Here is a 23,675-nt window from a genome sequence, read left to right as displayed (position 1 = left end):
GAGAGTTGATCAGTCAGTATGGATGTGTAATAGTTTTCTCTAAGAACAAAACTGCATTTATCCATGTTATTTAGGGGATCACAAGCATTGGACTTGGAGACAGGAAGACTTGATTTCAAATCCTGCCTCAAACATTTAGTAGGCATGGAACCCTCGACAAACCAGTTGTCTTCTTTTAGTCTCAGTTTTCTTTTCTGTGAAATAAGGATAATAATAACAGCGAAGTCATAGGATTGTTGTGAGGATCAAATAAGATAATGTAACATAAAGCACTTTGAGAATTTTAAAAAGCTATAGAAAATAGCAATTATTAGTTAATTACTAGCTGCTATTACTGCTGCTGCTGTTGCTGCTGCTGCTACTACTACTACTACTACTACTACTACTACTATTACTACTACTACTACTACTACTATTACTACTACTACTACTACTACTACATCAAAAGCTATACCAATTATGGGGTCTTATATCACCTAATTCACTACCAAATAACACAGTTGTTGAGGGCAAGGAAATTCCTCCCATAGTCCCAACCAGAGTCCTTGCTTTTCTCTTCCAATCCAATTCTCAGAAACAGCAATCTCAAGCTGTTTCAAGATTTCAGAAGCTCTAAATGAGAAGGATGAAGTTGCATCAACCCTTTCTTTCCTAAAGAAAGCAGCAGAGTGATTGGGGTTTTTACAGAGCTGGGTGTGTGTTGCAAAAGAAAAAGTAATCTTGCCCAGATTTCTAGTCCGGCTACCTCCACTTACATCCTTTGAACAATACCCAAGAAGCTAGTCGATGAATGTTCTTTAGGAAGGAAAGATTTTATTTGTTTCAAGAGAGAATCCTCTCAATTTTTCTTTCTATCTTATTGTTATTTTCCTTCTCCTTTTTTTAAAATCACAGAAAGCAGTGAGGACTAAAGAATACGAGTGCTTTGTGATGAAGATGGGAAGATTAGAGAACCTCTGCAGAGCTCTGCACGAGGAGAGAAATGAGCTATACAAAAAAATTAGAGAGGCCAAAATCCCTGAAAAAGAAGAAAATGAGAACAACTCAGAGGAAGAGCCTGACGCAAATGCCCCTGTTGACGAAACAGCTGGTGCACAGGTAGCCAGTACTGATGAAAATGCACTGAGGAAGCTGGAAACAGCTTTCATGGTAACCCATCATGTGGAGGTTCCTTATGACCAATCCTGTGAAAACACAGAGCTGGAGTTATGTAGTGCACAAGCTTGCAGCCCAGAGAGTTCCCAAACCCAACCAAATCCTCCTCCTAAGTCTGAGGAATGTGGGGAAGCCACACCTCCACCAAAGACTGATAATCAGTCTCTCTTACCAAGGGCAGTTTCCCAAAATCAGTCCTTAAAGCCTATGGCAAAGACTGATAGTCACACCTCCCAAGCACCAGCAGAAGCAAACAATCGGCCTCTCCCACCAATTGGAAAGGCTCCAAGCCAGGCCCCACAACCACCCCAAAAGGCTAACAGTCAGCCCTTACAATGCACAGAAAGTGACCAATGTCCACTTGTGCTACCTGTATGTGAGCCCAACAGTCAGCCCCCACCATCTGCAGTAGAGGGCCAAACTTTTCAGTGTCCAGTACAGGCTTCCAATGTGGCACTGATGCCTAAGCCAGACACTGATGTGGAAGAGGTCAATTAAAGGCTACTTTCTGGCTGACCTCTGTGAAGTTTGCATTTTGACTTCTACTGGTTGATTTCTTTAACAGGCAGGCATAAATCAGTGGAAATGGGAAGGGAGGGTGTCAGGTAAAAGATAACTAACTCCAGTGGTCTTCAAATCTTTGTGCTATACACCTTCAGTTTAATGTGATCTATAATTAATCACTGATTTAGAGCTTTTCTAGGCAACAAGGGTTAATGACCTGGTATTCCCTAAAGGCAAAATGATACCAGTTTACTATTGGAAAGGTATTTGATTTGATTTTTAAATCAACAATAGAATTTTGTTTAAGAAACTTCACAACTCTGATCCATGCAGTTTATTTCCCTGAATTATTATAATGAACACTGTCAAAGGTATTGGTGGTTTCAGTCTTTTAAAGAATTGGTCATTATAACAACAGAGCACACATTTCAAAAATAGTTGGTCACACATCTCTCAAACCTGTCAGTTATCAACCCCTCCCCTACACTCTCCCTCCCACCTACCCCCACAACACTTATGTTCTAGTAAAAAAAAAAATTAAATTTTGCATTAAGCACTAAATCATGTCTTTTGTCAGTTTTCACCAGAAAAAAGATTCTAAACACGGGCTTTCATGTTTTTATAGAGCTAGACAAAATTACAACTAAACCACAGGTGCATCGGTATGATGTAATTCACTGAACCAAAAATCAAAGTGAAGTCAAGGCATTCGCTGCCAACAGTACTCTCACTACAGTGAAGATCAGTGATCCAAATGATGGTCAGTCTTCTAGTGGTCCAAGAGACCACTTGAATCTTTCTTTGCCAAATTCTACACAAAACAATAAAATCTCAGAATTGGAAGAGATCTCAAAGGTCTCTCAACTCACATCTGATACATGATCCCTTCTACGATATCTTGACAAATGGACATCCAGCCTCCAATCAAAGACTTCAAAAATGAAGAATTCATCAATTAGTCCATTCTACTTTTGAACAGCTCTGAAAATTATGGCGTTTTCTTCACGTGGAGATTAAATTTGTTTCCTATTAACTTCTACCCACTGATCCTACTTTTGCCCTTTGAAATGAAGCAGGAAAAGTCTAATCCCTTTTCCATGTGACAACCCTATAAATGCTTGAGTACTACTATTATTATGTCTCATCAATCTTCTCTTCTTTTGGATAAATAGCCCCACTTCATTTAACCAGTCTTTATTTGGCATAGTTTTGAGTCTTCCCATGGTCATAGTAATATTCTGAAGCACTTTATCAATGTCCTTCATAAAATCTACCATGAAGAGCAGAACACAAGATTCCAGAAGTGGGTTGACATCACAGACTACAGTGGAACTAACCTTTTCCTTCTTTTCTATGCAGTACTTTTATTAATCTGGCCTTGACTGAGTGTCATATCTTACTATTTACCTATATTGAGCTTTTATTCTATCAAAATCCCCTTATCCTTTCCATGTGAATTGTCATGTAGTATAACCATAATTTTTAAAAGATGGTCTTGCAGTTTTAAATATTTTGAGCAGTGACAAATTCTAGTCAATATAAAGTCTAGCCAATAGAGTCTGGTCTCAGAGAGAGAAGCTAGACATCAAAAAAATTCTATCCAGAAAGTTTAGCAGAGATAAATACTTGTTAGGAAGAATCCCTAACTGTTCAGTTTTTTTTTTCATGGGAGTGCTAATTGCTCTCATTTTTCTCACATTAATGGCTACCATCAGATGGTTAAGTCAAGAGCAAGCAATAAAGACTTGGGTCACATTAGTGTAGCCTGGAAAGAGGTAGTAAAGAAAAGAGATGGGTTGGTGTGCTGGGAAATTTATTTAGTGAGGACTCAACATAAAAGCAAAGAGTCAAGCAACATACTTTCAGCATGTAATAAATTGCTACTTTCATCTTCCAAAGTTATAGAGGGTATATAAACTAGTCATCAGGCCCACTAAACTAAGGTGTGAGGAATCACTTGTGTAGCAACCCTCTCACTGCCATCAGCTTTCTCTCTTATAGCTCTGGCCTTTCTCATAGGGTGTTGACACTTTGCTTTGCTGGACACAAAGGGTTGAGGTGAGAAAAGGGACTTCAGAGATGAGAACACGGGTAGATCTTGCTTCTTTCTGCATTGATTCAAATTTTCCACTGTAATTAGATGGTATATTTTGATTCTTCCAATCCATTAGTCTAGTTTCATTTATGCCTATTACATTCTCCTTCATAGGCATGGAAATCTCCTTTTTTTAAAAACATTACCTGTCTTCTTTACTTTTCCAACAAAAAGGGAGGAAAGAGAAAGGTTTTAAAAAGGGATAAAGTTGTTGCTTAGGATAAATGTTATGATCATAATAGATGATGGAGAGAAAGCAGAATTACTCAACTCTTCTTTTGCTTCTGTTTTCTTTACCAAGAAGAATTGTCTTCAAACTATACAACCTAGAATAAAAATAATTGAAAGGAAAACCCAAGGTAAGTTCAAAGGGAAAACCCATAATAAGCAAGGAAGCAATTAGAACCCCTAGTAGCCTTCAAGAGAGCCTGGGATGTTAGTACTATTGATTTGGAAGCCACTGAATGATTGGTTCCAAAGAATGGTAATGAATGGATTAACATCATCCTGGAAACAAGCCTCCAGTACAGTGCCCCAGAGATTCCTCTTTCGTCCTATTCTGTTCAACATTTTTATGAATAACTTTGATGAAGAAATAGAGGATATGTTTCCCAAATTTATGGTTGACATGAAATTTGAAAAGATAGCTAACATTGAGCAATAGGATCAGGATTCAAAAAGCTATTGATAGGGAGGGCAGCTAGGTGGTGCAGTGGATAAAGCACTGGCCCTGGATTCAGGAGTACCTGAGTTCAAATCCAGCCTCAGACACTTGACACTTGCTAGCTGTGTGACCCTGGACAAGTCACTTAACCCCCATTGCCCCGCCCTCCCCCAAAAAGCTACTGATAGGTTAGAATGATGGGTTAAACTTAATTATATGACATTAATAAAGATAACTTTAGAGTCCTATATCTGAGACCAAAAATATCAATGGCCGAGAATGAAGCAGATGTGACTAGACTACAATTCATCTGAATAGCTTTGAACTGTCAGTTCAGTGTGCAGTCAATGGAATGATATGGTAATACAAAAAAAATGCAATTTTAAGCTGTTCAGAATAAGGGAGATTTAATCCCTCTATATTCTGCTTTGGTCATACTAAATCTTAGGCAATATCCAGTTCTGTGGGATATATTTTAGGCAAAATATTAATAATCTAAGCCTTAGTTTCCTTATTTGTAAAATGGAGGAACTGAACCAGATAACTTCTAAGGTTTCTTCCAGCCCAAAATATATCATTCTAGGATCATACTATGCTGGATTATATCCAGAGGAAAGCAGCCATAAAGAAGAGACCTGAAACTATGCCACATAATAATCAGTTGATGAAACTAAGGATAATTTCTGTATTTGTAACTGTGTGGATAGAGAGCAGTGACAGTCATCTTTAAGTATCTTAAAGGTTATCATTTGAAAAAAGAATTAGACTCATTTTATTTGGACCCAAAGGGCAAAATTAAGAGTAAAGAGTAGAAGTTTTAGAGAGGTAAATTTCTTCTCAAGGAAAAAAAAATTTTTCTAACAATGAAGATTATCCAAAATTGAAATAGTTCATATGTTCCCCATGCAAACAACACTCAGAGACTGGATGACTGAAAAGTCATATTGGACCATAAGACTTTTAGGATTTTTCCAACTCTGACACTGTATCCTGAAACATCTACTGCTTCTGGCTAAATTCCATCCCTCTCAGCAGGAAATTAGACTGAGACCTCATCACAATAAACATTAAGTGAAAACTATTTTTATTCTAAACAGGATATTCACACTGAGCTTTAGTAAAAGAGAAGAATCTGTGTCAAGGCAATAGACCCTCTTCCCCAAAGAATTCTCTACTAGCCAAAAGAACAACAGTAAAGATAGGGTCCTGTTCAAAATTCTTGGGGAAGGGGTTGAGAATGCAGGAGAAAAGTCAGGAGGCTGTTTCATCTGCCAAGTAATATTTTGGAACCTCTTTATATCATTGTCATAAGCTGCCCAATTTAGGACAAGAATAGTTCATATATTTTTTTTAATGATCCACTATCCCCACCTAATGGATACTCACAGGTAGGGAAAAATGCTGGATTCTCTTCCATTAATTCAGTAGATAGCTATTCATCCTGATAAGTAATTAGATACAATGGCAATTCAATTCAACAAGCATTTTTAAGTACCTGCCCTGTTTAAGGCAGTGTGATTAGGTGCTGGGAATACGCAGAGAAAAAAGAAAAGGCTCCTAGTCTCAAAGAGCTTATGTGTATGTGACAGCAATCTTCAACAGGATTGGTAAACTCTGTATAAAATGTGTCCTAAATAGACAATGAAGATACTGATTGGTATAAATGCTAGACCCAAAAACAATCAGGGAAAATCATGTTACTATTTGGGAATAGTTGTGTTTTGAGGGCTTAAGTTGTTATGACAACAATAGAGTCACCAGCCAGATTCAAAATGTTACTGCCAATTGAGGGATTTTGATTCTTCCAATAACTTAGGGCAGAGTATTCAATTTAATAGTCCAGGAGGAGCTCAGTTCCAACAGTTTATAGACTCAGGATTCCCAAATACTGGAGGAAATTACATAAACATGGTAAAGTTATCATCTGAATGAATAGGAAGAAGAGGAAGCAGGAAGGAAGCCAAAATTCAGAAAATGGAATATTATCATCCCAAAAGTTCATTTGACTTCACCCAAGAGGCATTTGTCAATGTAAAGTTTGATCAACACATTATTTCATTAACATCTAGGTACTAGGCAAGAGTTTCAAATAATATAAGTTCCTTGGTATTTACAGAGCATGATATAGACTTTGGAAGGATTATTTTCATATTCAAAGCATGTTTTATTACAGTTGTTTGTGTTGGAGTTTGGCCTTGATAATTATAACAATAACTCTCAAGAGCTGAAAGAAGAAGGAATTTATATCCTTTTATAAAGTTCATTTAATTATGTCTACAGACACCAAGTCTATGTTGGAGCAGAAATGCAGCTGTTGGAGTTTTCTAAATTAAATTACTACAATTTATGTATCTATTAAAAGTTATTCCCTCCCTGACTTTTTTCCTTTGGTGGTAGTAGTTCCTTTATCTTTTTCTGTGTTTCAACCTTTGACACCAAAAACATACCTAATACACATTCTGTTTGACCTCAGTTATGGACTGATTTCTTTCCTTAGAGGAGAACTGTATTTAAACAATATTTTCAGAACATGAGACTTGCGAGATGTGTATGTGTGTGTACATACATGTGTTTGTGTATAGAAAGTAAAATTCCTGGCCTAAGAACTTATCCTTAGGGGAATATAGTTCAAGCAGCTGCCTCTAGGCTTCAGTGATAGGCTCAATCCCTTCTGGCTCCACAAAAATAAAATGAAGAGACTGAGTGGAATAAAACAAGTCCCTCACTGGGCCTTAGGCTTCCAGTCTGATGAGCTGGAAAGGAGGATGCTGACCATTGCTAAAGAATCAAATTCTCATTCCTCATTAATTCTTGTGATTCCTCTCTGAGAATAACTTGATAAACACTACCATCAAGAGCCCTTCTAACTATTCTGATGCCCAGGTCAAGCACCATAAAACAAGAGAGAGCAGATCCTCAGATTAGATTAGATAGGACACATTCAAACATTTACTATACTGTGTGCTAGACTCTATGCCAAATATTGGTAATACAAGCAAAAAGAAAGTCAGTCTCTGCCCTTAAAGAGCTTACATGCTATTGCGGAAAGACTACATATAAAAGGGAGCTGGAAAGGGGGAGTAGTCCAGAGACTGGGTCTAAATTAGATTAGAAGTGAGTAGGGCTGGCATAGGTCCTTCCTCAAATGGAGAATCCTGGGAGATGATGAGAGTGGTACATTACCAGTCATCAATGAGAGAGCCCTGATGGTGTGGAAGTAAAAAGCTGAAGCTGTTGAAGAGTGAGCTAGATTAGAAGTTAGAAACAAATTTCTAAAGACAAATTTAATTGGGGAAGGATAGGTTAGTAAGAACTGAGCTCGGGACAAAAAAACATACAGGCAGAGACCTTGGGATACCATCAAGCTGCTACTGGTGAGAGCTCACCTGGGGAACTCACACAAGAATCGGGGAGGAAGCATATCACCTAGTAGATTCTTATTTTGACTATTCTTTCTAACTAAATGCTAAGCTCAGTTGTTTCTACCTCTAAATTTTAATACCCTGAGACAAATCTCTTGCTCTTCTGCCCTAGCTGTAGCTCTGTTTGTATCACTAAATACAAATCACCATTTTTTTTCTTGGCCTTAGAAGGTCCTTACAGTAAGACTTCTCCAGGGAGACGAAGAGATAGGTATGTTCCAAGAACCACATAATGTTAGAGTTGGAAAGGACCTTACAAATTATCTAGTCCAACTTCCTCATTTTACAGGAAACTGAGGCCTAGAGAGGTGGAGTGAGTTACCTAAGATTACATAGCTAGTGAAGGACAGGGATTCAAATCTAATTATTTTGACTTCAAAGCCAGGGCTCTGCCTACCCCTTAAAAAGAACTTTATTCAGAGGTGGGAAAAGGAAGAGATGATTTCACTATATAGATGTCCACTCTCTCTCTCTCTCTCCTTTTTCTTTCTCTCTGATTCTGTTTTTTGTCTCTCTCCCCCCCTTCTTTCCCTCCCTCCCTCCTCTCTTGCCCTCCTTCCCTTTCACTCTCTTTGTCTCTGTCTGTGTCTGTCTCTTCTCATAAATTGACAACTCTTGGCCTCATATTATTGCCAGAGCAATATTCCCAGCACACTTTCTCTTCCAGGGCAAAAACTGAAAAGTAAAGTATTCCTCCAATGTTGCCATTCACAATCCATCCATACCTGTGTATCACATGAGACTCTTGGCAATGTTTTCCCATAAGCTCACCCAGTGGGATCACCCAACATAATGGGAATTTTTTCTTGCCTTTTCTCCATTTTTCAAGACTGTCAATGGAACACACAGGCTATCAGTTATCCCTCATTCTCATTACATGACCAACCCATCTTGTTTTTTGATTGTGTATTTATTTGATGATTTCCTTCACTCTCAATATCCTTCACAGTTCTGTACTGTATATATTACATTCTGCAAACATCCATCACACACCTCTCCACTGTCCTCTAAATGGTGTTCATTTTAAGTTCTCCTTAGATGCTAGTATTGTATCACTTGCAGCCAGATGAAGAGACTAATACAATGGACCTTTCTTTGTTTTGGGGGAAAAATTGGTGTCTTTAGAAGAGTTTTGTAATTTCCCAAACTCAATCTGTCCCTTTCTCCACCTCCTATTTAATTAATTTAGATGGTTATCCATTTGCAATATCTGTCCAAGATTAGATATAGATATATTTAAATAATTATATCTATTTTTATCACAGTGTGTGGGTGTGTGAGTATATGGATTGGTTATTATTTGAATATATATCTTGTATACACACACATACACACACATTGATGGAAAAGTTATATTTGTATTTCTTCCCTAATACTCATTTCAAAATACTTTGAGAAGAAAACTGTTTCATCCTAAGAATATGGAAAGAAATTCAATTCTTATATCTTTAACTCTAGGCTATTCTTTGAACCAAATATTAGAGAAAGATGTATAGTCAGCATAAAGAATCAACCTTTAAAAAATGAAGTCTTTTAAAAAATATTTCCAGATCAGACTTACCCTAGGGAAAGATCAACAATGACAAGAAAGTAGAAAAAAATTGTAATGCAAGAGCAGTTTTACCACTCCTTGAACCAAAAATTAGATGCCATATTTATGTTGAAAAAAATTGTGTTAATGGCCAATTGCAAGTGCTTTTTTAAAAAAAAAACTTATTTTTTCTAGAATTCTCAAATTTATCACTTTGATACTTGGGTGGATCTCTGGCACTGCCTCCATTAGTTACCTGACCCTTGCATCTCAAGCTATCATCTTATATTTCTCCTTCTGTTCACAGCCAGGCTCCAAGAAAAGCTGTCTTCACTGGTTCTGCTTCTTCACCACCCACTCTCTTCTTAACCCTGTTCAATATTTCATTTAACCCCACTACTTGACTAAAACTATTTTTCTAAGGTTCCCAGCAAACTTTTTTTTTTTTTTGGTGGGACAGTGAGGGGTAAACGACTTGCCCAGGGTCACAGAGTTAGTTAAGTGTCAAGAGTCTGCGACTGGGGGCAGCTAGGTGGCACAGTGGATAAAGCACCGGCCCTGGATTCAGGAATACCTGAGTTCAAATCCGGCCTCAGACACTTACTAGCTGTGTGACCCTGGGCAAGTCACTTAACCCCCATTGCCCCACAAAAAAAAAAAAAAAAAGAGTCTGCGACAGAATTTGAACTCAGGTCCTCCTGAATCCAGGGCTGGTGCTTTATCCACTGCACCAGCTAGCTGTCCCCTCATCAAACTTTTAATTGCTAAATTTCATGGTCTTTTCTCAGTCCTCATCTTTCCTGATCCTTCTCTAGATTTTGACACTGTTGACCAATTCAATTTAATTCAATCAACATTTATTAAGTGCCTACTGTTTAAAAGCCTTGGGGGAAACAAAGACAAAATACAAGTAGTACTTGACCTCAAAGTGTTGCTGTAAATTCGACCTAGTTCCATGGGCCTTTAAAACTCAGCAGTGTACAAAACAGAATTCATTATCTTTTCCTCCATCCAACCAAACCCTTCTCTAAATTTTTCTATTGCTAGTTTTGAATTTTTTTCTAATTACATTTTAAAAATTATATATACATTTATATTTAAATTTTGAGTTCCAAGTTTTCCCCTCCTTTCCTCTCCCCCCCATCACCCCCGATTAATAAGGCAAGCAATTTGATGTAGGTTACACATGTACAGTCATATAAAACATTTCCATATTAGTCATATTGTGAAAGAAAACACAGACAAAAAAAACACCCAAGAAAAAGAAAGTATTTTTTAAACTATTTTTTGATCTGCATTCAGACTCCAACAGTTTTCTCTGCAGGTGAATAGCATTTTTCATTATAAGTCCTTCAGAATTGTCTTAGATCATTGTATTATTGAAAATAGCTAAGTCATTCACAGTTGATCATCATACAATATTGCTGTTACTATGTACAATGTTCTCCTGTTCTGCTCACTTCATTTTGCATCAGTTCATGTAAGTCTTTCCAGGTTTTTCTGAAAGTATCCTGCTTATCATTTCTTCTAGCTCAATAGTATTCCATCACAAGCATATGTTACAACTTGTTCAGCTATTCCCCAATTGATAGGTATTCCCTCAATTTCCAATTTCCATCCAATTTCCCACATCCCCTCCAACATTTGCCATTTTCCTTTTCTGTCATATTAGCCAATCTGATAGGTGCGAGGTGATGCTACCTCAGAGTTGTAATAATTTGTATCTCTTTAATCAATAGTGACTTAGAGCATTTTTATATGGCTATAGATAGCTTTGATTTCTTCTGAAAAACTGCCTCTTCATATCCTTGGACCATTTGTCAACTGGAGAATGACTTGTATTCTATTAGATTTGACTCAGTTCTCTATATATTTGAGAAATGAGGCCTTTATTAGAAAAACTTAATAGAAAAAAAAGTTTTCCCAATTTTCTGCTTTCCTACTAATCTTGCCTGAATTGGTTTCATTTATGCAAAAACTTTTAAAATTAAATTAATGTAGTCAAACTAATCAATGTAATATAATTAATGTAATCAAAATTATCCATTTTGCATCCCATAATGCTCTTTATCTTCTGTTTGGTCATAAATTCTACCCTTATCCATAGATTTGCTTATGGTGTCACCTTTATGTCTAAGTCATGTAATCCACTCTGCTATCCATTTCTGTTTTATGGGTCAGTTCATTCCATTCACATTCACAGTTATGATTACCATGTATTTCCCTCCATCCTACTTCCCTTACCCTCCCCTGCCTTTCACCCTGGCCCTCCTCAAAAGTGGTTTACTTCTGACCATCTTCTCCCCCAATCCTCCTTCCCTTCTGTCAGCCCCCTCATCTTCTTCTATCACTTAACCTTGTCACTGCTCTCCTGGCCAGTGTTCTGGTCTATGAGCATTCTTTTCCACCCTGGAACTATGTCCCAGAACTACATATGGGCAATGCATTCAGTACTAGTAAAAGGTTCCCTGTAATCTCCTTCTGACCAGTTGTCCAACTTAGCTTACCATTCATGGGCTGATAGTTCCAGAAGCTGCTGCTGCCAATTCAGTCATCCTTGAGATCTGTTGCTGGCTTGCCAGGGCATACTGGTGCTCTACTCTCACCCCAAAGAGATAGACCTTTCCTGCCAAACTTTTAAGTTACCTTGGGCTGAAAAATTGTTTCATCGTGGGGTTGTTTTTTGTTGTTGTTGTTGATGATGATGATGATGACAATTCTGCCTCTTCTAAATACATTTTGAGGCATTGCTTTAACATTGTTTGGAGTGGAATTTGGGAGAGCACAGGTGAGTCCTTGCCTTTATTCTGCCATCTTGGCTATGCCCCATTTTCTCTATTATTATTGAGGACTCCTCTATAATTCTAAGCATCTTAATTTGCAAACTCCAACCTCAAAATCATCCTCAACTTTTCACTTTCCATCTCCTTATATCCATTTAGTTGCCAAGTCTTGTACATTCTATTTCCCCAGCATTTCTTGTTTTTATCCCCTTCTTGATATTCATATGATCACCACTCTAGTCCAGTCCTTCTCCACCTCTGACTTGGACTATTGTAGTAAGTTTAATTTCCACTCTCTCCCTTCTGTAATTTATACTACACACAGCTGCCAACATAATCTATGTAAAGAAAACCAATTTTTAGGTAAGTTTAGTTTAGCTCTCTCCCTCCTCTAATTACGTTTCTACTTATTTATCTGTATCTATGTTGTATTTCCTCTTAATAGAATAACGTTTTCCTCAGCCTTTGTATTCTCAGCACTTAGCATAGTGCCATGTACATAATAGGTGCTTAATAAATGCCTTTTGAGTTGGTCAGATAAGGACTAATCCATAACTTCTTATGCTTAGGGGATTTTTGTTCATGTCCTTCCATAAGAGGATTATAGAGGATCTATTAAATACACTGGAAACTTTTCTTTGACTCTTAATATTTCATGAATACCAGTGTAACAATAGGTTATCTCTTATCTCTCCTTTCAAAATATAACTAACCCATTTCCTTTTCTAGTCACCATGTTCTTGATAATGTGTTTTATACCTCTTCTCACATTTAAGCTATTGCTGATAAGATGGTGAAACCTATTTATGCCCATAATGAATCTTTTCTTTGAACTTTGATCGAAGTGAAATTCTGATTTCTTTAAAATAATGATGTTTCTGGATTCACAGTCCTGTAGCCTCCCTGGGAGAATACTGGTGTTTAAAAAGAAAGGTGAGCTTTTGAAATAGCAAGTAGCTTGGGATCCTTGAAAAGGGCTGTGCAATTTCCCAAATACAAAGCAACTTACATTCCTCTTCTTATTGAATTCCAAGGCCAGATAATTGCTCTTCTGTAATGCCAAAGATATGTCTATAGATGGATACTAAATAGTTGCTCACATGTCTATGTGACATGGCCTGAGAGATATGCAGTATTCATCAATTTAGGTTTTTCCCATATGGCTATACAGCTGATTTCTTTTGAAAGATCCCATGGAATTGAGTAAGGAAATGCTATAGTACTGTAGCACTTGGCACAATCAGTAGATTGTATGCAAACAGGAGCATCTAGAGACTCAAGTAATTTATGGGAAATAATTCTTCCATTAACACTTCACACAGCATGTAGGATCACAAGATTTAGAGCTGGAAGGGATCTTAGAAATCATCTAGAACAACCCTTGCTTCTCATTTTAAGGATGAAGAAAATCTATGATTTATGAATGTCACAGATTAAGAGCTGAAAGGGACTTGAGTCTATCTAGTCCAATTCCCTCATTTTACAGAGTGACTCACCCAAGGTAAGTTTAGATTAGTTTAGCTTCCTCACAAGGTCACACAGAAAGTATATGTCAACAGCTAGGATTTGCAACAGTCAGTCAATTAACATTTACTTTTATTCATTTATTTGTTTGTTCATTAGTTTGTTCATTCATCCATCCATCCATCCATCCATCCATCCATTTATCTATCTATCATCTATCTATCTATCTATCTATCTATCTATCTATCTATCTATCTATCTATCTATCTATCTATATCTGTCCGTCTGTCCATTCATTCATTCATTTATTTATTTGTCTATTTATTTGTTTGTTTTATGTTTTTTTGCGGGGCAATGAGGGTTAAGTGACTTGCCGAGGGTCACCACAACTAGGATTTGAATCCTTGTCCTTTGACTTCCAAATCCAGCCCACTTTCTACTATGTTCCCTTTATTAGCAAGCAACAAAGCTGAGACTGAACCAGGTTCTCCAACTACAAAATCAGCAATCTCTCCACTTTGTGACACTTCCTCCATGATAATGGCAAACACTATTTGTGACTATTTGTTTCCCTTTTTTTCAAATTCTTTGCTTGATATTTATAATAAGAGAATGACTGAACAAAATTGTCTCTATCAGGGAATCTTGCAAAGTCTTTTCCTAAAATTTATTTTCATTTTTTCTGAATTTGACAAACATCATAAACATTTGAAAATACAAAAAAATAGATTACATGTGAAACTGCAAATCTATATTATGTACAGTTTGTTTTTTAAGCATTTAATAAATTCAACACATTAGTTCCAAAACTGTTCTACTTGTCTCTGTCTCCCTCCAAACTTCTGTGAGGGCCAAAATTTGATATACAGAGCATTATTTGGGTGACTCACCTTAATATTGAGGTCCCAGAAATATGAGGGACCTTTTAGGTTTACCCTCCCCTTTGAACTGCCCTTTTTAGATATTTCTCCTAGGCCAATAAGAAAGGAGCCTCTAAGCTTTAGTTCACAAAAGGATTAGCTTTTATTACTTGGAATTAATTAAACAACAAAGGTGAAACTAATAAAAATCAAAGATAAGGAAATATGAAAATAGAAATACATATAAATGCTCTTAACTTTAAACTTAACCTATGCAACCCCAGACCATTTCCAATTAAGCTAGTTCAAAGGAATTTAGGGTTTTCTGTAATTAACTCACCAACCCTGGACAGTCTACAGTTGCTCACACCACGCTGAGACAGAACAAACACATGCCATCGCAAGGGGAGTCACCAGACAGAGAGACCCAAGAGCGAGCTCACATTCTGGAAGAAGTCTAGTGTTCTGGAAGCAGCCCTCCCCCTCCCTTCAGGGAGCATTCAATCTTTCCTTCCCCAAAAGGTAATATCCTTCAAAAGCTGCCTATGGAGAGTTCTCCTTGTCAGTTCAGTAGCATACGGAACCTCAGGGTGGGCCAGGTGTGGCCCCTCCCAAATGAGTTAGCTAAAAATGGGAATATTAATCTTTACCACAAATAATTTTTACCACACTTCCTTATGTTTTCTTCTGTGCATTTAAAAAATGTTCCAGTGATGCTCTTTTCTATTTTTCTTTTTGGCAATACTATTGATAGTCCTTCTCTCCTTTCACTCCCCAACAATAAAAAAATCCCTCCCTTGTGAAAAATAGGTATAGTCAAGCAACAACAACAAAAATCCATATGTTGGCCATGTCTGAATTATATCCAATTTTGCATCACTAGTTCATCATTTCTCTGTCAGGAAGTAAAGCAGGCAGCTAAGTGGCACAGTAGACAAAGCACCAGCCCTTTGATTCAGGAGGACCCAAGTTCAAATGCAGCCTCAGATACTTGACACTTATTAGCTGTGTGATCCTGGGCAAGTCACTTAACCCTCTTTGCCCTGCCCCGCCCCCCCAAAAAAGGAAGTGGAAAACAAGCTTCATCATCTGTCTTCAGAAGTCAGGATTGGCCATGGAATTAATTAGAGTTCTTAAGTCTTTCAAAGTTGTGGGTTTTTGTGTTTGGGGTTTTTGTATTATTGTTTTTTTGCGGGGCAATGAGGGTTAAGTGACTTGCCCAGGGCCACATAGCTAGTAAGTGTCAAGTGTCTGAGGCCAGGATCTGAACTCAGGGCCTCTTGAATCCAGGGCCAGTACCTTATCCACTATGCCACCCAGCTGCCCCGCAAAGTTATTTTTCTTTACAGTGGCACAGTTACTGTATAAAATCTTGTAGTATATTAATGAGAGACGTCTTGTTGGAAGGGAACTGCATTTAGTTTCACCAAGTCAAATGCTTTTTCTACAGACAACAAATAATGAGTACAATGGGATTTTATATTTTTCTCTAAGCCAATTAGGTGACTAGGAAGATGCAATCTATTATAGAATCATAGGATCATAAATTTAGATCTATATAGGAGATTATCTAGTCCATCTTAAATCATTTGCAAAAGTTAACCTATTCCACAATCCAAAGAGAACCAAGAAAAGACCCATAAGTACAAAAATATTTATAGTAGCTCCTTTCAAAGTATCAACCTATTTCAAAGTACCTATTTATTAAAGAAAGGCTAAATAAATCATGATTTATTAATATAATGAAATATTATTATACCATAAGAAATGATGAAATAATGAAATGAAAGTTTCAGAAAAACCTGAGAAGACCTGAATGAATCGATGCAGTGAAGCAAGAAGAACCAGGAGAATAATTTACACAACAATATAAGCATTGTAAATACAAATAACTTTGAAAGACTGAAGTACTCTGATCAATGCAAATGACTATTAATGAGTATAGGGATGAGGCATGCATACTACCTATATCCTGAAAGGTGGTAGACTGAAGATGAAGAATAAGACAGATATTTTTGGACATGGCCAATGTGGAAATTTGTTTTGCTTGACTTGACTATGCATATTTCTTACAAATGTTTTAGTGTTTTGTGTTTGTTGTTTGTTTTGGGGTTTTTTGTTTTGTTTTACAATGGAAGGAAACAAAGAGGGAGACGGAAAAAATACATGGTACTGCGAGAAAATAATGGGATTTGGCAGATGCCCAGGAGCTCCACCTGGAGATTGATTTGGAATTGATCAAATTGGTGAGACTGACTGAAAGACTGACTGAGGACCTACTTAAGGTTGATTAAATTGAGACCACACCTGGCCAGTCCTGGGTGGGTGTTGTTCTCAGAAGCTGAAAACTTTGAACTCAGCAAGAGACCACCTGTAGGTCCAGTGAACCGATCAAGCCAATCAGCTTGAAAGATGGCCCCTTCTGGGGCAGGGAGACAGGAAGTAGGAAGTGAGGCTGGCTCTCTGGCTCTGTCTCTTTCATTCTGGAACCTCGGGTTGGTGGCTGAGGGAAGGAGAAGGAGTCCAGTCTGAACCCTAGGGAAGATAGGTTTCTTTTCTTAATTTTCTGAACTCCACGTGTTCTCTCTTTACTAAACTCTAAAATACTTTAATAGGGGCAGCTAGGTGGCACAGTGGATAGAGCACCAGCCCTGGAGTCAGGAGGACCTGAGTTCAAATCCAGCCCCAGACACTTAACACTTACTAGCTTTGTGACCCTAGGCAAGTCATTTAACCCCAATTGCCTCACACACACACACACATACACACACACACACACACACATTTTTTAAAAAAATTAAATAAAATATTTTAATAAATGCTTAATGCCTAAACTGTTGCTGAAGCTCCTAATTTATAAGTAAATCCTAGCTAGTTTCCCCCCCATACTGGGGGCAGAAAAAGGCAACCACATATTAGATGTTAAATGTCACAGTACCAAAAAACATTGAACAAAATGCCTGCCTGTTCTTATCACATTTTCATTAAGGCTATCTTTGATGAATGATTAGACTACTCTCATATTTTACACATGTGAAGTAGGCATATGGGTCATTAGTTCCTAATGTCTTCTCGATTGCCTTTATTTAGCTAATAATACAATCTGTGATCTTTTCCATTTTTTAAAATCTCTTTGAGAGAGGTAGAAAATCAATCCCTGAATGCCCTTAAAATTACGTAGCCTAGAGCATGAATTTCTTATTTGTGCATTTGATCAGGTCCAGTCATTCTTTCTAGTTACATCATCTTATGTCATTTCTACTTCTCCATATTGGGCTCTGATGCATCAAGTTCTAAATGTAGAGGTTCCATGGTCATCAGTATAAGTACATAAAAATATAGCTCCTTTTCATGTTGGTCATACTGACTATGATGGATCTCAAGCCAAGCTTTCTTCAAATTTGTATTCCCTTCCACTATTTTCCATTGTTTTGTGAGACAATACTGCTTGTAATCAAACCTCTTTCTCCTCCATAATGTTTCACAAATCACCATTTTTTAGGCTAAGTGCTACCCTTGGCTGTCTTGTCTCTCAAATCGGCAAGAATCAGTCAATCAAATGGCTTGTGGGAATGTGCCTCCCCAGATGTTGGTACCCTGGGGGCAAATTTCCATTTGTCCTTGCTAGATATAGTTTTGAATACCGGCTAGCCAGTAATTATGTAGCAAGAATTACAAGCCCCTGAACTTGGTTTATTGGTGACTCCAGGATATAAATATTCATAACTCCTTTTTCTTCTCTATTCTAAATATTTTTTTGAAGAAGTCTTGGGTAATTTGAATAATTCTGTCAATATGTCCAGGGAGAGATGAGGAAGAATAAATGTATGATTAGGAATAAAGTGGGTACTCCTCTGAGCTCCCAAGTCTTGTGAGAATCAGGGTGCCACCCCCTGCTGAGAAAGACATTGTGAGAACGAGGGCGACGCCCCATGACAAGAAAGCATATGACTAGCATTGGGAAGCTGCCTGGCGTCTGGAAGTTACATCTATTCATAGACCTCCTGTAAGTCATGTCAATCAATGGACCAGCCAATACCCCTCTTCTGATCCTGCAGGAAGCTTCCACTGGAACGAACTGAGGATCACTCTCTTTTGTTTGGGAACAAGCATGTGGTGGCAGAGGCAGGCAGAATAGATGGATCTCCTAACTTTCAGAACTTCACGTGTTCTCTTTGGAAGTGTGGGTAGTTAGATGAAGGAGGCTCTCTCTCTCTCTCTCTCTCTCTCTCTCTCTCTCTCTCTCTCTCTCTCTCTCTCTCTCTCTCTCTCTCTCTCTCTCTCTCTCTCTCTCTCTCTCTCTCTCATTCTCTCTCTCTTTGCTAACCCCTAATATACTTTAATAAATTCTAAAAAGCCCAAATTGTGCCAAATTTATCAATAAACTTAGCTAGTTCTCCCCCCACATACACTGGGGGGGGGGCAGATAAGGCAATTACACATTCGATTTTAAACATCACAGTCTGATGTAAACAGAAGACATACTTCCCAGGTGGCCAAGTGAGAAAATATGAATAGACTTCTATATGAAACATAGGCAAGAGAATCTCTTTGCACCTCAGTTTCCTCATCTGTAAAAGAAAGGCATTAGACTATTTAACTGCTAAGATCTCTTCCAGCTCTAAATCTATGGTCTTGTGATCTATGAGCCCTTCTTGATAGACTTATTGAGGTCAAGGTCTAGAGCTATGAAAACTAGGGTACAAAACTAGACTTCAAGTCAACAATCCAACATACAATTATTAAGCACTTGCTGTGTGCCAGGTACTGCACTAAGTGCTTGGAAAATCAACACAAGCTAAAAGCAAGACAGTCTCTTCCATCAACAGGCTTACATTTTAATGGGGGAAGACATAAAAAGAACCTGAAAAAGAGATAGGTATGGGAGAAGACACCTTAAAGGAAGGCTGGTGGAAAAAGAAGTCCAGAGAGTCAGGCATGGAGCCTGAAAAGACATGGAGGAATGGCCTTGACTGATCTGGACACTCTCCTTAAAATCACGGTTCTAGGAGGAGGTTGCCAATTTAAGGAAGGGGCTATAGGAATTAAATGATCTTCTGGGGTAAGAAGGCACAGGTACTAGAATGAAGTTCCATCATGAGAAGGTTGGTATGGCATAGTGGAGAAAGAAGCCCAGAGTCTCAGGAACAGAGCATGAAGAAGATTGTTCCAGAAATGCTTACAGTATTTTTTTTTGCTATAAATATTCTTGGGAGAGATAAAGACTCAAGAATGTTTTTACTTCATAAGTCATTTGCTAGAGAGCTTGTTTCCTGGGAAACATACATACTAATATATATCTATTATTGGAAATTTATCTTGCATTGTATGTGTGTGTACATATATATATATATATGTATGTATATATCTTGGATGACTTACACAGACTTATAAACATACTGCAAATGAACTGGAGTAAGAAGGACAAACATTAAGAACATTTAATGGGAGCAGAGGGGGCAGCTAGGTGGCACAGTGGATGGAGTGCTGGCCCTGGAGTCAGGAAGACTCATCTTCCTGAGTTAAAATCCATCCTCAGATACTTACTAGCTGTGAAACTCTGAGCAAGTCACTTAACCCTATTTGCCTCAGTTTCCTCATCTGTAAAATGAACTGGAGAAGGAAATGGCAAAACTACTCTAGTATCTTTGCCAAGAAAACCTCAAATGGAGCCACAAAGAATTGGACGTGACTAAAACTACTGAACAATAACAAGAAATGGGAGCAGAAAAATAGTTAAAACCTTTAGGGCAGATTCAAGCGATCTTATAAAGAAAAAAATATGCGAAGTCTGAGGTGAGGAAAAAACATGAACTTAAAAATTTGCAACATTTAAAGGTGCAATGCTTAAAAGAAATCACAAGGTAAGTAATATTTTAAATAAAATTTTCAGAGACTCATAGGATTAGCCCTGTGTTTCTTTAGGCAAGCAGATGCAGAGTGTCAATAGCAGATAGAGTCCTGGATTGGAGATGAGAAAGACCTGGGTTAGAATCCCACCTCTCACATCATGTGACCATGGGCAAGTCAGCTGACCTCTCTGAGCCTCTTTCTATTAAATTTTGTTTTGTTTTGATTTGGTTTGGTTTGTTTTGTTTGTTTGTTTGTTTTTGTGGGGCAATGAGGGTTAAGTGATTTGCCCAAGGTCACACAGCTAGTAAGTGTCAAGTGTCTGAGGCTAGATTTGAATGCAGGTTTTCCTGAATCCAGGGCTGGGGCTTTATCCACTGTGCCACCTAGCTGCCCCCTCTCTCTATTAAATGGAGATTTAATATATTTCTTAAAGAGTAGTTGTACAAGATCAAATAAGATAATTTATGTGAAGCACCTTGAAAATGTTGAATTGCCATATGCATTTCAGTTATTATTAAGTGATATTCACTATCACATATAAGATAGATGTATCATATAGAAAGAATTCATAAAAATGTTGGAACCTAATGTAAAAAAACTCCTTTATCTGCAACTATAAAAAGCAATAGAGATCACAGAAAGCCCTTATTATAAGAAAAACATGAAAGAAAATTTCATATGTACAGACTTGGTATGATAGGGAACTAATTTATTTTACATTATCTGAAGTCTTGAATTAAGAAATTAACAGGCTGGAGTATACCAGGCATGTTGGCTGTCTGCATTTATTGGCACTGATGAGGTGTGATGTGACAGCTCAGGCCTGTTAACACATTGTAAATAAGACACCCAGATCCTAGGAAAAGCTAGCAATTTACAGCATGAACTAAGATAAGAGATCCCTAGCCAGGGAAAATTTCCTACAGTACAGGGTGGAAAGATGAAAGAGAAGTAGTAGATGTCAACAGCCAAATCCTAGAGTCAGAAAAGAGCTACAAAAGGAAAGTAAACCCATAGATAAGATTAAACTCTCAGCAGGCATAATATTGCTACGATATTCTACTGCCTTCAATGGAATGGGAAGCACCACCACCTTCAACCTTTGTCACCAATTTCCTTCTCAGTCATTTGGAAATTTTCCCCCCATGGAAGTATACTTGTTTTGAATAGAATTCATTTTATAGCAGATTTTGTAGGAATACAGGATATAACTCGTTCAAACCCAAGGACATTATTTCTATAGAAATTTGTCAGGCAATTGTATCCTATTTTGAGAGCAGGAACTGTTTCATGTTTACATTTGAATCCCCTGTACTTAGTGTGGATACACAGTAAACATGTTTATTGATTGATTGATGTTCACCTTTCCTCACCCTTCACCAGACAATTTTTACTCTATTGATAGAAATTTGCTTAATTTCATAGCCATTCATTCATCCTTCTAGTTGTTGGCATCTCCTTCCCCAACATATGCATTAACTATGTTGAGTGTGTGTGTGTGTGTGTGTGTGTGTGTGTGTGTGTGTGAGTGAGTGTAAAACTGACTTATACATGTATACATTATCTCACAGAGAGAATATAAGGGATTTTGAGGGCAGGATGCATTTCATTTTTGTCTTTGCATCTTCAGTCCCTGGCACAATTCTTAACATATCATAAGCACTTAAATGCTTGGTAATTGATCTTGTATCCCAAGTCAGTTTCAATCCTCAAAGGAATCACCGTGGGCTATTTAATAGCCTCATGTATTAAAGAACAACTTGGTCTGGAAATGAGAACAAAGATGGGATCCCAGCTCTGCCATCAACCAGTTGTGTGACCTTGGACAGGACATCACACCTTTCATGGGCTTCATTGTTCTCATCTAAAGAAATAAGGAGTTCATACTACATAGGATATGAAGGGGGAAAGGAGAATGAAGAGTCAAAGAAGATTTTGAATTGATTAAACTAGGTGAGTGGGAGAGAGGTGTGTCATCAAAATGAAGAATTTCACTTCAGATATGTGTTTATAGAGCTGGTGACATGCCCTATCCTTACTTCCCTATCCTTTATCATCTGATCCAGGTCTAGGGAATCCCCTACTCATGCCTATGAAGAACTTATATCAATAGAAAAAGATCTAGGACTATCCTAATGCTTCCTTTATCCCCTCAAAACAAGTGAGCAGTTTTGATAAGAAACTGAAAAAAAATAAATCACTAAGAGCAGTAATGATGTTCATTTTATTATTATTGCATCTTTTTATCTCTCCCATACCAAACCTTTTCCCATGCCTTTTGTTGTTCATTAGCCATTTTCAATTATACCTGACTCTTCATGACCCCTTTGGGGGTTTTCTTGGCAAAGATACTGGAGTAGTTTGCCATTTTCTTCTCCAGCTCATTTTACAGATGAAGAAACTGAGGCAAATAGGGTTAAGTGACTTGCCCAGGGTCACACACCAATTTCTTTGCATTTCTTATTGTAATTTGATGATTGTCAGATAACCTACAAACCTTGCCTTTAAGTCATATCATCTTTCCTTGTAAGTTGGCTTTTTTTTTTTCTGGTTGAGTAGTGGTCTTATTTTGCTGCATTTTCTGCAATTTGTTGATAGGCCTTTCAGAAAATTTTACTTCACATTAATTGTATTTCTCCATTTTACTCATTTTTGTTAACAATTTATTGTGTTCTGTTTTCACTCACACTAGATTTCTCATTTTGGATACCATATATTTCTTAATCAAAAGATATCATATCTTCCTTCATTTCCTTTAAAATGTTTATAAACCAATTTGAAGTGTCTCATTTTATTTCTGTCTTCATTTCTTGTGCTGTTGATGAACTTAAATTAATTGTTTTTAACCTTTATTATTTTTCATTCAGAATCCTTTGATCAGTTGTAATTGAAAAGTAATTGAGATTGGTACCTCTGAGCCATGTGCTTTGTGCCTTTCTCCCCATGAGAAGTCCAAGGATTTCTTTCATGGTTTCCCTCCCCCCCCCTTCCCTTCCCTTGCCCCTAAATAAACTACCATCTTATTTTAACTAAAAAAAAAAAGAAAAAAAGAAAAGAAAAGTAATTGATAATTTTATCGTCCTTTCTGAGGTTGTTTGTTCTCTTTCATTTCTCTCCTTTTCCTTTTTACTTATTTATTTGGTGCATTTTTATCTATTCATGAAGGGGATACTGAGAAACTAGACCAATTTCCCAAATAGAATTTTAGTCCATAGACTCCTATCCATTCTTTCTCTGAACCCTTTGGAATCTATTCTCTTTGGACTCTAGAATACATATCAAACTATGTCCATATATATATATATATATATATATATATATATATATATATATATATATATATA

The 23,675-nt window shown here is 37.4% G+C and overlaps 1 protein-coding gene across 1 annotated transcript in view; it reads left to right on the top strand.

Annotated features, from left to right (window-relative positions):
- Window positions 1-6,864, top strand: part of TXLNB (taxilin beta) — an 81,198-nt gene extending 74,334 nt beyond the window's left edge. Inside the window, exon 10 of the mRNA XM_043963514.1 lies at window positions 895-6,864. Within this exon, the coding sequence (XP_043819449.1) occupies window positions 895-1,653 (759 nt within the window). The 3' untranslated portion in view covers window positions 1,654-6,864. The remainder of the gene's footprint in view (window positions 1-894) is intronic.
- The last annotated feature ends 16,811 nt before the right edge of the window (window positions 6,865-23,675 follow it).

This window comes from Dromiciops gliroides, chromosome 4 (assembly GCF_019393635.1).
Source record: "Dromiciops gliroides isolate mDroGli1 chromosome 4, mDroGli1.pri, whole genome shotgun sequence".
In the NCBI taxonomy this organism is placed as follows: Eukaryota; Metazoa; Chordata; class Mammalia; order Microbiotheria; family Microbiotheriidae; genus Dromiciops; species Dromiciops gliroides.
This window is presented reverse-complemented; position numbering and strand designations above follow the sequence as displayed.